The sequence below is a fragment of the Theropithecus gelada genome, chromosome 6, assembly GCF_003255815.1.
Source record: "Theropithecus gelada isolate Dixy chromosome 6, Tgel_1.0, whole genome shotgun sequence".
NCBI classification, from domain to species: domain Eukaryota; kingdom Metazoa; phylum Chordata; class Mammalia; order Primates; family Cercopithecidae; genus Theropithecus; species Theropithecus gelada.
Genome location: NC_037673.1, coordinates 92,252,177 through 92,267,911, shown reverse-complemented (window position 1 = coordinate 92,267,911; position 15,735 = coordinate 92,252,177). Strand labels below are relative to the sequence as shown.

General features: G+C 42.7%; 1 protein-coding gene across 2 annotated transcripts in view; it reads left to right on the top strand.

Moving 5' to 3' along the window:
• The first annotated feature begins 1,326 nt into the window (after positions 1–1,326).
• ERAP1 (endoplasmic reticulum aminopeptidase 1) overlaps positions 1,327–15,735 on the top strand; it is a 40,878-nt gene continuing 26,469 nt past the window's right edge. Inside the window, exons 1-3 of one of the 2 annotated variants that reach the window (XM_025388865.1) lie at positions 1,327–1,414; positions 12,491–13,031; positions 15,466–15,604. In XM_025388865.1, coding sequence (XP_025244650.1) covers positions 12,508–13,031; positions 15,466–15,604 — 663 coding nt within the window. In that variant the 5' untranslated portion in view covers positions 1,327–1,414; positions 12,491–12,507. Of the gene's footprint in view, positions 1,415–7,748; positions 8,100–12,490; positions 13,032–15,465; positions 15,605–15,735 lie in introns of those variants that run through there. The other variant, XM_025388864.1, reaches the window with a different exon arrangement.

The following is a 15,735-nucleotide window of genomic DNA, read 5'->3' as shown; positions in this document are numbered from 1 at the left end:
GATCACACCATTGCACTCTAGCCTGGGCAACAAGAGCGAAACCCTATCTCAAACAAACAAACAAACAAACCCACCACCTTAATAGTTTGGGTGTTTTATTTAGCAGTGCATTTACAAAGATCAAATGAGTGATATAAACTTTTACTTTGAGTTTTCTATTTTCATCTTTTAGAATGGGAACAGTCAGAATGCAAAACTCACACAGATTTTATAAAAGTTTAGCGATCTACCACCAGGATTGGAAAACCAAGGAAAAAAACAAATCTAACACAATGCTCCAGAAACAAAAAAGCCCAGAATTCTTGCTAATTTAACTGAAGTTGAATTTTGACATCTTTGGCTGATCCAACCACTCAGTCTTGTTCTCTTTCCCTTCTCTTAGTCCTGCTGGATTGGGAGTTAGGTAATAAAAATTAGCCAAAGATTCTCAAACTTCTGCAGAGGTAGAGATGGGCTGGTCTTGCTGTCAGAGCTGGTTAGTACTTTGGGTCTTTCTAGAATATTTGGTGCTAGGCCCGGATAACTCAGCTATATCTGTAGTGCTTCTCTGTGGCTCTCAGGCCTTCTCAGGTCTTGCTCAGACCCCTAGTCCCAAGGACGCCTTTTCCTTTGTCTTTCTGTTAAAAGTCTCTCGACTTTGGGCTTCCATTGGGCCTCTACTATTTTCTCCAGACTGTAAAGGCTCTTTCTACCTTTAATTATCTTCTTCACCGATATTCGAATCCAGTTATCGGGCCTTGGTCTCTTTGTTGGTCAGGATGTTGGCTGCCTTCTTTCTCCTGAATTTGGCGTCACTTCTTCTGGTGAGCAGAAGCTAATTCATTTTTCCATCAGGGAAAGTTTCAGCCATCATTAATTTCTCATGAATATCCCCTTATTTGGGAGATATTCCTATTTTCAGCTCAATGAAGAACAAAATCTTTCTAATCTCTAGAATCTAGTCACTTCTGTAATTTCTTCCCAATTATCCAGCCACCAGTTATTTTCTTGATATATGTCTCCTTCCCTGCCTCAAGAACACAGACTATGCAAATCCTAAGATTATAATAATAGAAATACCTTCAATGTGCAGTAACATCAATGTGGCAGATGTAATCTAAGTTGCCTCCATGATCCTTGCCTCCTGGTATTCATTCTCTTGCATAATTTCCTTTCTTTGAGTGTGAGAGAAACCTGTGACTTGCTTCTAACCCATAGGATATGGCAAGGAACTAGTCATATCTTAGAGAAGCCTCCAGACAATAATCAGCAAAACACTGAGGTTCTCAATCCGATGGTCAAAAAGGAACTGAATGCTGGAACAATTATGTGAGCTTAGAAGCAGATCCTTCCCTTCTGCTGGGCCTCAGATGAGACCGCAGCTCCAGTCATCACCTTGATTGCAGCCCAAAGAAACTCCCAACCGACAGAAACTGTGAGTTAAGAAATGTGTTGTTTTAAGTTGATATGTCATATTATTGATATACAATAATAGATACCTAATACAATTAACAATAAGAGACACTGTTTCCTCCAAGGGAAGGAAATGGGCCATTTTCTTAGACAAGATAGTAAAAAGTGATGAGGAAAACTTCCTAAACAAATACCATAACAGTTGGATTCACTAAAAAAAAATTATCACATGAGAACACATATTTGAAATGAATTATCTCTTTATGGCTTGATCTGTATTGCTATCTTTTAGAATTTCTTTTAGCTGGAGATAACAGAAGGCTGACTACAGTTTGTTAAACAAGTAAGGTAAGGTGTTTATTTTCCTCATGTATGAAGATGCCTTATGCAGGCAGTCCAGGGCTTGTGAGGCAGTGCCAAGATGTCAGTGGGGATGGGGTTCCTTCTGTCTTCCTATTCTAGCATTCTTAGTGAGTGGATTTCATCCTCATGGTTGTAAGATGCCTGCTCCATCTCCAGGTATCTGTGTTACAGGACAGTGAGTGAAGAACAAAGGTGGATTTCAGCTGATTCTCTACTTTTTAAAAAAGGCTTTTCTGGATATTTCTATGAAGAAACTTCTACCTACATCTGAATGGATAAGACAAAATAATAACACAGTCACCTGAAATGGAGTATGTAGGGGAGGCTGGGTATTTTATCTAGGTATTTTGCTGAGGTATGCATAAACAAATCAGCATCTGTTAGTAAAGAAGAAAAGGTGAGAGGATTTTGGGTGGGCTACTAGGAGTGTCTGCCACCACAGTCATGTAGTTAAATGAGAGTCTCTGCTTGGAAAAACAAAACTTACAGAATAACCCTTGGAGCCAAACAAGTCCAGATGAGTGATCAAAACTTGTTTTTAGCATAGAGGTCATTTTTTTTTTTTTTTTTTTTTTTTTTGAGATGGAGTCTTGCTCTGTCGCCAGGCTGGAGTGCAGCGGCACAATCTTGGTTCACTGCAACGTCCGCCTCCTGGGTTCAAGCAATTCCCCTGCTTCAGCCTCCCAAGCAGCTGGGACTACAGGCATGCACCACCACGCCAGGCTAATTTTCTGTATTTTAGTAGAGATGAGGTTTCACCATGTTGGCCAGGGTGGTCTCGATCTCCTGACCTCATGATCTGTCTGCCTTGGCCTCCCAAAGTGCTGGGATTACAGGTGTGAGCCACTGTTCCTGGCCTAGAGGTCTTTTTAATTATTTCCCTAAACCTGCCTATAAGACTACTCTTAAAATTTTACAAAGGCTTAGATTATCTTGCATTTTAAAATGTTTATGCCTAAACTGTTGCCCTTCTCTTCAATTTGATAACTAGTATTTCTTTATCTCAAAGGGCCTCTAAACACTTGATTTGTTCATCCTTTAGATAGCTTTGTAAATAAAACCAAGGGTTCCTCCTATGGTCTAGACAGCTTCTTAAGGACAGATAAAGTCAGCATTCCCAAGCACCAGGGTAGCCAAGGGAGTGTTGTAGATTTATAGGGGTAAGATATTGTCTCTTTCTTCCACTTCCCACCACTTAGTTCAAATCCATAATTTTAATTGAGATAAGGAGAACTGTCTCTTAGGAAGAGTTGGGAAAGGAAAAAAAAGAAAAGCTGTGGTGACCTGAAGACCATTTGAGTCATTTCTTCCGTAATTACAATCTAATTTTCCAATAAATTGCAAGCATTCCTAGAACCACAGACTTCACTTAAGCCAAACTCTGTCAATTTCACACTGCCATGTATGGATGAGCATAAATGAGTTTCTCTTTTCAGGCCCCAATTGTGTATACTTTACAGAACTTCATCGAGAAAGTTATTCGTTTCTTTCCTTTTCTCCTCTGTATCATAGCTCATTTAATTTCAATATAATAAAATCCACTAACCCTCTAGAAACTAAGGTTTAAAAAAGTTATTTTTCCCATGTTTAGTTATTGCAACGGATATTCATCATAGCTAAGGCAAGACAACTATTTAGTAGCATAACACCATGGTCCTTCAAGAAATAACCATAAACAAATCTACCTATTTTTCATCCCAATATGTTTATCATTCCTTTAGGCATATGCAAAGATCATGTTCACTCCTGGCTGGATAATTCATTCTTTCTTCGTGAAACAGCTGTGGCAGAGGGAGCCATAAATAAAATAAAGCCTCCTAAACGAAGGTTTGCTTTAGTGTGTTCAGATTGACACATCTAGTAAATTCTATCTAGTAAATTCTGATATTTCAAATGACTCACCATAACAGGTATAGATCTGGATTTTTAAAAAATTGACATGATTTATCGACACATCTGTGGGTTTTCTTTGAAATAGTAGAGCTTTACTGACTGTGACATTTTGCATTTTAAAGAAATTTCATTGCTTTCTCTTGTGGTAGGTAATTTTTATATAACTGAATCGTGATTCTCCAGTAAATGGACAAGAAACATAAACATATAATTCTCAAAAGAGAAAACACAAAGCAAAAACAGCGAATTAATATATGTTCAGTGCATGTGTTCAGTCTCATTAGTGATGAAAGAAATACAAATTTAAGAAATATGTCATGGTGACTTACCTCCTTGTTGACACGAGCAAAGGAAAAAGCAACAGGAATAGAGAAGACTGGCTAGAGAGCAGTGAGATGGGCCCTGTCACCTACTGAGGAAGGACGGAGACGGTGGATTCCCTGGGTTCTGTAAGGCTACAAGAACTGGAAACATGCTCAGGTTACCTTAGGCAGCAGTATCTTGTGAAATAAATGCCTGAGGGAGGGAAAATTGGAAACATGTTATCAGTCCTCGTGGCACCTAGAATGTTCTTCAGGATCCACAGTTCTAGAAGTTCAAGGGCAGCTACGGTCACTCAACTTGCTTGAGTTGTTCCTACAGAGTCTGGCATACATTTCTCCCTCCCATAGTCGTCTGTCATATGGTAATACAGGACTCTCTCTGAAGACTGTCTCCAACTGGCTAAATAAAAAAGGAGAGCATTGGTCCTCTTGAATGGAAAGTCTAAGGACAGGGTTTGCTCAGGACAGCTGGAGCTGAGGGTTTTAGTGGAGGTATTCTCTATTTCCATCAGCCCTGCTGTCCTTTGAACTGGCTTCACTTTAAGCCAGGCTTTTTCCATATGGCCCGTGGTAGGTCACTTCACATCTCTAATCCTGTTTCCTCATTCTAGAAAAATGGAGCTACTAGCCACCTGCATAAGTACAATGTGAGGATTCCATGAGATAGATGATATGTAAATGCTTTCAAGCTGCCACATTTCAGAGGACTTTATTATTTGATATGAGCTCAGTGGTCTGCTTCGGAACAGTCTTTAACATGGCATCTACACCATCTTCCCTGTTTCTGATTATTAATGAGATGGTATTGCTGTTGTTAAGCAGGCCTGCTCTGCAACTTGGCACAGAGGGGGAAAAAAAGTCATCCTCTTTATCAAGAATATCAAGAATGAGCGGCATTATTATTCTTTTTTAAATTGGCATTTAAAAAAAATTAAGTTCTAAGGCCCTGGGAGCCTACGCAAGAGTCTCAAGGACCACACTGTGTGTGGAGGGGCCGGGTAGCAGTGGGCAAGGCTGACTGGGTGGAGCTGCCCTGTTTAATAAGAGCAGGCCTGCTTTTGTCTGTTTTCTACACCATGATTCTGGATGAGATTTTACATCAAAAAGGAGAGTGGTAATATGATTAAAATAGGAGCACCTTTGGCAGCAAAACAGAAGAAATGAGCCAAATGCTGACATTAATTGACTAAAAGCTAATGAAAGCAGAACTGAATCAATCAATTATAGCAAAATTGAACATCACTTGACAATATCTAGAATTCAATATTTTTTAAGTAGATCAGTAATAGCTCAAAGTGGTACGTATGTCATTGGTCTAGGCCTGAGGAGGACCTCCATCATTCCTCTGGCTCACCTCTGAGACTAAGGACACTGAGAAGCCTCTGCAATGGATGGGCTCAACCGGCCAACCAGCCCTCATACACTATATGGTACACAATATTATTACTGTTTACCAACCCCTCCTTGTTCTGGCCAATGCAATGTGAGTAGAAGTAGTGTGTATTTTCTCTTTGACTCTGAGCAAATTGCCTACCTGTCTCATTTTTCTCATCTATAAAGCATAATACCTCCATTACAAGGTTGCTGAAAAGATCAAATTATAAACACACACATGCACGTACAGCTAGCATTTAGCAGTATCTAACAGTTGGTAGGGAATCAATAAACCTAGGTAATCTTTCTCTCTGTTTCCCTCCTTCTAACTATTTCTAAGTTTGGTAATTTGCTGTTTTGATCTCACAGGCTCTAGAACTAGGACTCCTTAAAGTCCTTACTCCAAGGTCTGCCTCCTCTACATCCCTGCTAGGGCTTTGAAACTAGAAGTGAATGCTGCCAAATCCTCTGGCTCATCGCTCTTTGTAGTGCACTTCAACTCTGAAGACACAATCATGGCCAGGGTGACAGGCGAAAGTCTGAGTCAGGGTGAGCTTTTGGGGAAACAGTGTGGAGTGGGTGGCGGTCTCAGCTCTCTTCTCACCCACACTTTAACTGCTTTCTGCCCACATCCATTCAGGACATTGTCCTGTTTGTCTCCTCAGCTGTCTTCTGTATTAACCTCCAGCCTGTTGGGTGCATTCACTTCTGCCAGCTGGACTTTCAATATGTATTTAAAAAGACACACAAACAAACAAACAAAAAAAACTTTACTAGAAGCAAAAGGAAAACCATCATATTCAAAAATATAAATACAAAAGCAAAGAAATGCACACATTTACTGGACAAAGAGGTCTCATCTTGAGTAAACTGGTAGCACTCAGAGATGTCTGGAGGTCTTGGAGGCTACACGCTATCCATTAATACCTCCTGTCAAATTCTGAACACGCAGAAATTACCAGATCTCAAAGTCCTCATTTCTTGTTGAATTTTAGTGAAAAAGCTTCCCTGGATCCCACCGTAGTTGAGTCTTGGAACAGGGTGTTAATCTTTATATTATAAAATGTGCTTGACTAGAGAGAATAGGCAGTACGAAACATTATATTTTTCAAACGGAAACATAATATCGAAAAAAATAAAGAGAAATACTGTTCCAGTGACTTGGAATCCCAAGTTCTCAAAGGGAAGGCCAATAAAGAAGTGGGAGGAGAAAGTCTGAGAACCGCATGAAAAGGGTCCTGTTCCCACTGGGACCATGGTCCACTCACCAAATTGTCAGAGACATTTGAACCAGAGCAACTCCATCTTGAATAGGAGCTGGGTAAAATAAGGCTGAGACCTACTGGGCTACACTCCTAGGAAGTTGGACATTCTAAGTCACAGAATGAGATAGAAGGTAGAAACAAGGCACAGGTCATAAAGACCTTGCTGATAAAACAGGCTGCAATAAGGAAGCCGGCCAAAACCCACCAAAACCAGGATGGCAATGAGAGTGACCTCTGGTCCTCACTGCTACACTCTCACGAGCTCCATGACAGTTTACAAATGCCATTGTAACCCTCTATGGTCTAAAAAGGGGAGGCATGAATAATTCCCCCCTTTCAGCATACAATCAAGAAATAACCCTAAAAACGGACAACCAACAGCCGTTGGGGGTGCTCTGCCTATGAGTAGCCATTCTTTTATTCCTTTAGTTTCCTAATTACTTGCTTTCACTTTACTCCATGGACTCCCCTCAAATTCTTTATTGCGCAAAATCCAAGAACCCACTCTTGGGGTCTGGATCAGGACCCCTTTTCAGTAATAAACTTGTAGCATTTGGTGTTTTAATGTTTGTGTTTTCTTGATTGTTACCTCATTTAGCCTCAACTGTTTAAAGATGGTCTTTTGGGCCACTTTATTCAGCTTTAATTGTTCTAAGGGGAGTGAAGAAAAGGTCATTTACTTTGAAAAATCAGAGGGAACGTGTTGATGCGGGAAGCAGCTAATCTTTGGGGGTACAGTGGCCCTTGGTAGTGCAGGAAAGTCCTGGGGGCCACCTATAACCCACCCTTCTCCTCTACAGCATCTCCCACTGTAGTCATTCTCCACCGAAGCCCCAGAGGGTGCAGCACTTTGCCACAACAGAGTACTTCTGGGTTTCTGTTTCTTTCTGAGGCGGGCCAAGAGCTCTCAGCCCATTGGCAGGGGCGAGATGACGGCCACCCAGCGAGTCCAATGGGCGTCGAGCGCGTCTAGGCTTAGTGGACTTGTCAGCGCCTGCCTGCCCTAAATCCGCAGCTTGAGCACTGGGTCTTTCCTGCATTCGCCTAAACCTGGCAACGCTGAACAACGAAAAACAAAAAAAGCAAAACAAACAAACAAAAAAACAAAGGCAAAACCAAAAAACATCTTAAAACACACCACACACACACGCACGCACACGGATCCGCGTTCAAAAAGGCGTGCACTTCCCACGCCTGATATCCCGCATCGCAACCTCGCAGCTTCCCGGGCGTGCAGCGCTCATTTATCAATTCCCTTCCTGAGAGCTGCGACTCCCTCGCTCGGCCCCACTCCGTTTTACCCTTTCCCCAGCTCCCGCCTTAGCCCGGGGCTTCCCCGCCTGCAGCTAGAGTTCGGGCCAAAGCGCCTCTCCGCGCCCGCCTGCCGCTCCCCGGGCTCCACTTTCACTTTCGGTCCCGGGGCTGCTAGGCCGGCGGCGGCGGTGGTGGCGGCGGCGGCGCAAGGGTGAGGGCGGCCCCAGACCCCCAGGTACAACGCGCCCGAGCCGCGGGGAGGGGACTGCGGGCCGGGAGGAGAGCGCGGCACCCGTCCCTTCCCTGCGCCAGCTGGGAGGGCCTGAGGGCCTGGGCACGGGTTGAGAAAGACTGGGCGCGGAAGGAGGGAGACGGGGCGCGAGACAGGGCGCGGGAAGGGCGGGGGAGTCGCTGTTTAGGCCCGAGTCCGCGGGGTACCCGGCAGGTCGGCGGCGGGCCCACCCCTGCCGGTCCCTGTCCCTGTCCCTCCGGGCGCATGGCCGGCGCGCCTGCTCCGCGGGTCTCTCCGCTATTCCGCCGGCGGGAGCCTCCCTCCGCGGTCCGCGTAGCGCCTGGATGCCTGCCAGTCCTCCAGGCCACCGACGCCCGCGCGAGGCCAAAAGGCGGGGTGGGGCGGGCGGCTGGCTCAGGCTGAGGAGGGCACCTGTCCATAGCTGCCAGAGAAACCCAGAGGCTTTGGGTTAACGACTCTGGTGGGGTGGGAAGCGCGGGCCGTGTGTGTCCATAAGGTCACTTCCCTCCCTGCTTCTCCCGTTCTTCTGGTCGGCAATTCTCTCTCTCCCTTTGGCTCTGACTGGGTTTTATTCAGATAAAGCACCTCTGTTGACGCAAATTAAAAGTTTCCTATCTGGGTGCGTCACTGGCCAGGTGGGCCTACAAAGTTAATTCCGTGAGGGGAAGGGGAAGAGCACACACTTCCTCACGCTTTTGGATTTCTTTGTGTAAGCTAGGTTCGGGAAGAAATTATCTGTTTCCTATTAAACACCCAGAGTATGCGCTTTGAACTCAGGACATGGTCAACAATTAACAAAACAAAACAAAAAAACCTGAAAATTGGGCACAGTTGTCTCTTCCCTGAGGATTTGAATTAGTATAAGTAGCACATTTTCAGGTGGTACCTGAAGAGAAACATTCTAGTACTTTTTTTTTTTTTTTTTTCAAATTCAGCATTTTATTATTTACCTACAGTGCTTGTTAATTTCATTGTTCAGGAAATTCTGGAAGACTCTCAATTACTTCTTGATGATCTATTTCATATAGTATAGTGCCCCAATAAAAGGAGGGGAGGCAGAGGTTGCAGTGAGTCAAGATCGCGCCACTGCACTCCAGCCTGGGAGACAGAGTGAGACTCCGTCTAAAAAAAAAAAAAAAAAAGGATCTTGGTAAAGCTAAAACAGCAGGGAGTTTATACTTACTGCATTCCAACATTCCAACTTGTTGGACTGCATTCCAACAAGTTGTGTGAACTTAGCAAAGTTATATGAATGTCTTTGCTTCAGTTACCCCACCTTGAATGAGAATAATAGGCTATTAGAGAGAGTAAGCATGTGTAAAGTGCCTGGCGCTTTGGAAGAGCTTAGTAAATATTAGTTCTTTTTCCTCTTTGGCTTCTATTCCTTTAAGTGTTAGTGGACTGTAACTTCAAAGAGAATTGTACTTCTCTTGGGAAGTGCTGCTTATATTGAGTAGACTACTGTTTTTGAGAGCTTTCTTTTTTTTAACTGCATCCCTTTCAGAAAATTGTTAGTAAAACCAGACCCTAGGAGACCAGCCAGAACCATGAAATGCCATGTTTCAAATTGGAACACTTACTATTGGAAGCAAAGCCAAACAAGAGCTAATTTTTCAGGGGAAGAGCCAAACACACGAACATGATCACAGAATCTTGGATGTCGTCTACTGTTTGGGATTAATAAGATAATTTATCAGTGAAGCCCTTTATTCACTACATGGAGTTTTTACCAAGCCCCACTCATGCACTGCATCCTCCTTGAGACATAACTGTTTCTCTTTGGCCCCCTCATGGACCCAACCCTGCAAAGCCTCTGATACAAGGTCCCAGTACCAACCTCTTCCGCAGCCCATCAGCCTTTCTGTCAGCTCATAACCAGCTGGAATTTCTAGATCTCCTCTGGGGCTGTTGGAGAGGTCTCCGGGACTTCCAGAGTCCTTACATGCTTGAACCTGCCACCTTCACAGAGCCCTCTGGATCCCATCTTGGGGCAAGGGCAGTGCTCATTAAGCTGTTGCTGCCAGCCATATGGAAAGCAGAACACAAGTTCCATTTACTGTCTAGTTCCTCAACTTCTAGGGAAAAAAAAAGCGTTCTCCCTGTTCACACTTCCTGTCTCACCTGGGTGGTGCCTTTTGAACTGGGATTATGAGATTTCCAAGACTCTCTCTACTGTGTAGGTATCCTCTCTGTTTAGCCTCCAGATTGCTCCAGAGGTGAGGAGAAGGGAATTCCCTTGAGCTGTGCATTTGGAAAGGGTGCAAGGAAGTGAGGGGTTAGGGGAGGCACTTCAGTCATTGCATTGAATGAGTATCCCATCACATAGAGTTGAAGGGGAAAAGCCAGGGTTTGGCAGGGATGAGCTTTTCAATCTTGGCTTCTCAGTAAAATCTCTGGACAGTTTAAAAAAAAAAAAAAACCCAAAACGAGTAATCAAACAATCCATAAAACCATACCCTGATCCTATCACCATAGATTCCAGTTTAATTGTTGTCAGTAAGGACCCAGGCATTGAAAACTTTAAAAGCTTCCTAGGTTACATTAATATACAGCCAGAGTTGAGAAACTTGACATCTCAGAGAGGGAGAATTCCGTGTACTGTGAACACTCTGAGGGATCCACATTGTAAGGTTGCTACTTTTCCCAACTGGAGCAAGAGGAGTTTGGGCCAATCACTTGCATTCAGCTGGTATGGGGCCCTCTTGGCAAACACTCATTAGAAAGGTGTGTTTGTGTAAGAGAAATAAAAACTTATGTTTGATTCTTGGGGTATGGATTGCCAACTCCCTTAAAATTCACATTGCCTTTTTTTTTTTATTTTTTAGACAGAGTCTTGCTCTGTTGCCAGGCTGGAGTGCAGTGGCACAATCTCGGCTCACTGCAAGTCTGCCTCCTGGGTTCAAGTGATTCTCCTGCCTCAGCCTCCCAAGTAGCTGGGACTACAGGTGCACACCACCACACCTAGCTAATTTTTGTATTTTTAGTAGAGATGGGATTTCACCATGTTGGCCAGGATGGTCTCGATCTCTTGACTTTGTGATCTGCCCACCTTGTCCTTCCAAAGTGTTGGGATTACAGGCGTGAGCCACCACGCCCAGCCTAATATTCACATTGCTTATATGTCTGATGGCCTTTAAAATTAAGTGCAAAATAGGGTCTGCAGCATGACTTCTAGGTGTTCTTGGCAGAATCTTGGAACTACTCCTCTCCCCGCCTTTCATATAACCATTCTCCATCAAGTCCTCTGGGAGTTCCCTTCTGTCCACATCGATTGCCTGACCTGCCTATATGTCCTCCCTTTGTGCCTTAGCTCTCCTGCCCTGGTTTGCTCTACCTGTGGTGCTGTTAATGCTCTCCTTCATTTCAAAATCTGACCTATCCTTTCACAGTCAAATGCTGCTTTTGTGTGAAGGCATCCCAAGGAGTCACTGCAGCCAGAGTCTCTCTCTCTCTCTTTGGAAATTTAATTTCATTCTTTCCAACACCTTTTATTATTATTTTAAAAATATCTCACACTTTCCACATTGTGTTTTATTATCTGTGCGTGTTTTCTGTCTTTCCATATTTTGAAATCCTTGAGGGTGGGGCCGGTGTCTTGTGTATTGTTTCGTCCCACTCAGGACTCAGCACACTGCTTGTGTGTAGCAGGCATTCAACACATACTTGGATGATTGTAAGAGAGATTCTAGGTGATTGATAACGTTTGCCACAAACTACTGGGAAAATTAAACTCTTTAAGCTCTTCCTGGCTAAATAAATATGTAATTAACTTTTGGCATGACAATTTGAGGAAGACACTGAAGTTATTAAAGGTTACTGCTACATGTACTCGCAGGGGCAGTGGAGACCTTGTTTTAGTGTTGGCTGCCACAGTGTCACCATTTGATTTCCAGGGCATTACAGTGGCTTTCTCCAATGTCCAGTGTCAATGGGGAGTGGTAGCTTGATCAGATGTTCCTCTAATATGGTTCCGGTTTTGCTTGTTTCATGAACCTGGCTTCCCAAATGTCCTGCAACTCTGTGACCCATTTAGTGAGCCACTCACGATCCCCTAATGATTCCTTTTCTGCCTACATCAGCCAGAGCTTGTTCAGTTGCTTTCAACCAAGAACCCTGACAGGTTGAATTAATTTAAACTTTGAACATCAAATGATGCTCTCTAGTAGGTGTTAATGATTGTTGCTAACAATAAACATCTTTCTTATATGCAACCATAACATAGGGAAGGTCCTTTTACTTTGAGGAAAAGAACTAGTGCTTTTGGAATTTTATGTCTATTTCTGTGAATGCTGGGTGGATACATTCTGAAATTTTGCTATGTCAATAACATTTTAATGACATATATTTTTGCTTTTGTACATTTGTGCCACTAGGTAGTTAGAGCAAGAAGATGGTGTTTCCGTCCCTCAAACGGTCCCTTGGAACCATGTCATTTCTACTTTCCTCACTGTTGGCTCTCTTAACTGTGTCCACTCCTTCATGGTGTCAGATCAGTGAAGCATCTCCAAAAGGTAGTAATGGGATGCCATTTCCTTGGAATAAAATACGACTTCCTGAGTATGTCATCCCAGTTCATTATGATCTCCTGATCCATGCAAACCTTACCACGCTGACCTTCTGGGGAACCACGGAAGTAGAAATAACAGCCAGTCAGCCCACCAGCACCATCATCCTGCATAGTCACCACCTGCAGATATCTAGGGCCACCCTCAGGAAAGGAGCTGGAGAGAGGCTATCGGAAGAACCGCTTCAGGTCCTGGAACACCCTCCTCAGGAGCAAATCGCGCTGCTGGCTCCTGAGCCCCTCCTTGTCGGGCTCCTGTACACAGTTGTCATTCACTATGCTGGCAATCTTTCGGAGACTTTCCACGGATTTTACAAAAGCACTTACAGAACCAAGGAAGGGGAACTGAGGTATTTTTTTTTTCTCTTTTTCTTTTAAACTGCAAGTGCTGCCCATGCTAAATTCATTATTTCAGATTGATTGTCTTTTAAAATTACCTTTGTTGTAGAACTTTTTCTTCAGTTTTGCTTTTGCATCTTCTTTATAGTGTTAAAAATGGCTTTTTCCCTTGCTTTTTGAATCTCATTTAAAAATTCTATTTTAACCAATTTTCTTTCCCCCAGCTCTATCAGAGCAAATATCTATTTGTTTATTTAGTTTGATTTCTGAGACATAATAAACATGTTTAATTTTCCTGACCTATGCATTAGTTTCCTAGGGCTGTTGTAACAAAGTACCACAGTCTGGGTGGCTATAAACAACAAAATGTATTCTCTGTCAGGTCTGCAGGCTAGAAGTCTGAAATCAAGGTGTCAGCAGGCCCGTGCTCCCTCCAGATTCTGGTAGAATCCTTCCTTGTGTCTTCCTAGCATCTAGTGGTGGCCGTGGATCCCTGGCACTCCTTGCCTAGCACCTGCATCCTTCTAGTCTCTCCCTCTGTTAGTGGCATGGCCATTCCGTTTCCCTATGTCCCAGTCTCCATCGTCTTATAAGGAAACCGGTCATACCGGAGTAGGACCCAGCCTGGTGGCCTCTTCTTCACCCCATGATACCTGTAAAGACCCTATGTCTAAATAAGGTCTTGTGCATAGATACTGCAGGTTAGGACTTCAGCATATCCTATTAGCATCCTATTAGAGGAAATACTTCTAGCTCAGTTAAAACTTTTTTAGAGATCTCTACTCACCTTGCTTTGGTTCTGTTTTTAAGGAAGAGACTTATTTGAGAGAGATTTTATGCTAAGTTTTAAAATGGAATTTTATTTGTTAGTAGATTATACTAATTTATTTTTCAAATTCCATCTTATTCTATCAAGGTAAAAAAGTAAAATTTGTTTCACTCATAGCCTGAACTAACTTCTACTTCTATTTCAGTGGAATATTCTCCCAGACTTCTTTCTGGATATGCATATATGTTATTTTATATAAATGGAATTCTTATATTTTCTCTTTTATAAGGAAATTTTTAAACTTAGTATGTTGGGAAGATGTTTTATATAAATGACTATTACTAGGTATCATTTTAATGATTTTATTAAAATATATAGTTGTACGTTAATATCTTTAATCCCTTGGGAATGGAAATGAAATTATTTCCAGTTTTTCAGTATCATCAACACTTCGATGAACTTCTTTGTAAGTTATTTCTTTAGAATAATTGCCTAGAAGTAAAATTGGTAAGCCAAAGAACCTATAAATTTTTTATAAACCTTGTCATTTTTTCTTGCCTCTCACCAATACTGTATATTGGCAGTCTTTTTAGAGCAAAAAAGGCCCCCAAATGATATCTCTTTTTAATTTACATAACTTTGATTAAGGAAGTTGAGCAGCTTTTGATATGTTTGTTAATGATTTGCAGGTTCTTTTATGAATTGCCTGTTTATGATCTTTGACTTTGCCCAAGATTCCCTTGGTTGTTGGCGATTCTTTTTTATTTCATTTCCTTGGTTGTTGGGGATTCTTTTTTATTTTATTTTATTTTACTTTATTTTATTTTTTGAGGTGGAGTCTTGCTCTGTCACCCAGGCTGGAGTGCAATGGCGCGAACTTGGCTCACTGCAACCTCCGCCTCCCGGGTTCAAGCGATTCTCCTGCCTCAGCCTCCTGAGTAGCTGGGATTACAGATGCGCACTACCATGCCTGGCTAATTTTTGTATTTTTAGTAGAGATGGGAGTTCACCATGTTGGCCAGGGTGGTCTCGAACTCCTGTCCTCGTGATCCGCTCACCTTGGCCTCTCAAAGTGCCGAGATTACAGGTATGAGCCACCATTGGGTATTCTTTTACACATTTTTAGGATCTCACTATCTGTTAAGGCTATTAAGTCTTCGTCACATACTTCTTAAATGAATTTTCCCAGTTTTTTACTTTTTTTAAAAACTTTTTTTTGGAGACAGGGTCTGGTTCTGTTGCCCAGGCTGGAGTGCAATGACGCAATCTCAGGTCACTGAAACTTCTGCCTCATGGGCTCCAACCATCCTCTCACCTCTGCCTCCCGAGTAGCTGGGACTACAGGCATGCACCACCGTGCCTGGCTAATTTTTGTAGTTTTGGTAGAGATGGGGTTTTACTGTGTTGCCCAGGTTGGTCTCACACTCCTGGGCTCAAGTAATCCTCCCACCTCAGCCTCCCAAAAATGTGTTAGGACTACAGGTGTGAGCCACCATGACCATGCCCAGTCTAACTTGTCTTTTAACTTAGTTTATGATAGCTTTTGTGATGTAAAATATTTTTTAGTAGTAAAATCCATCAATCTTATAGTAACTTTAGGAATTATAAAGCCAACACCTGTTTTAGAGTTCCTGGTGCTTCATGCTCAGTTTTTATTTCACTTGCCTTAATTTTAGGATACTTGCATCAACACAATTTGAACCCACTGCAGCTAGAATGGCCTTTCCCTGCTTTGATGAACCTGCCTTCAAAGCAAGTTTCTCAATCAAAATTAGAAGAGAGCCAAGGCACCTAGCCATCTCCAATATGCCACTGGTGAGTCTGCACTCCTGTGTATTTTCTACCGGAAAATCTACTGATTCTCTGTGACTTGCATTACCCCAGTGACAGTCCACATTGGGTCACCTGTTTTGTTTTGTTTTTTTTTTTTTTTTTTTTTTTTTTTT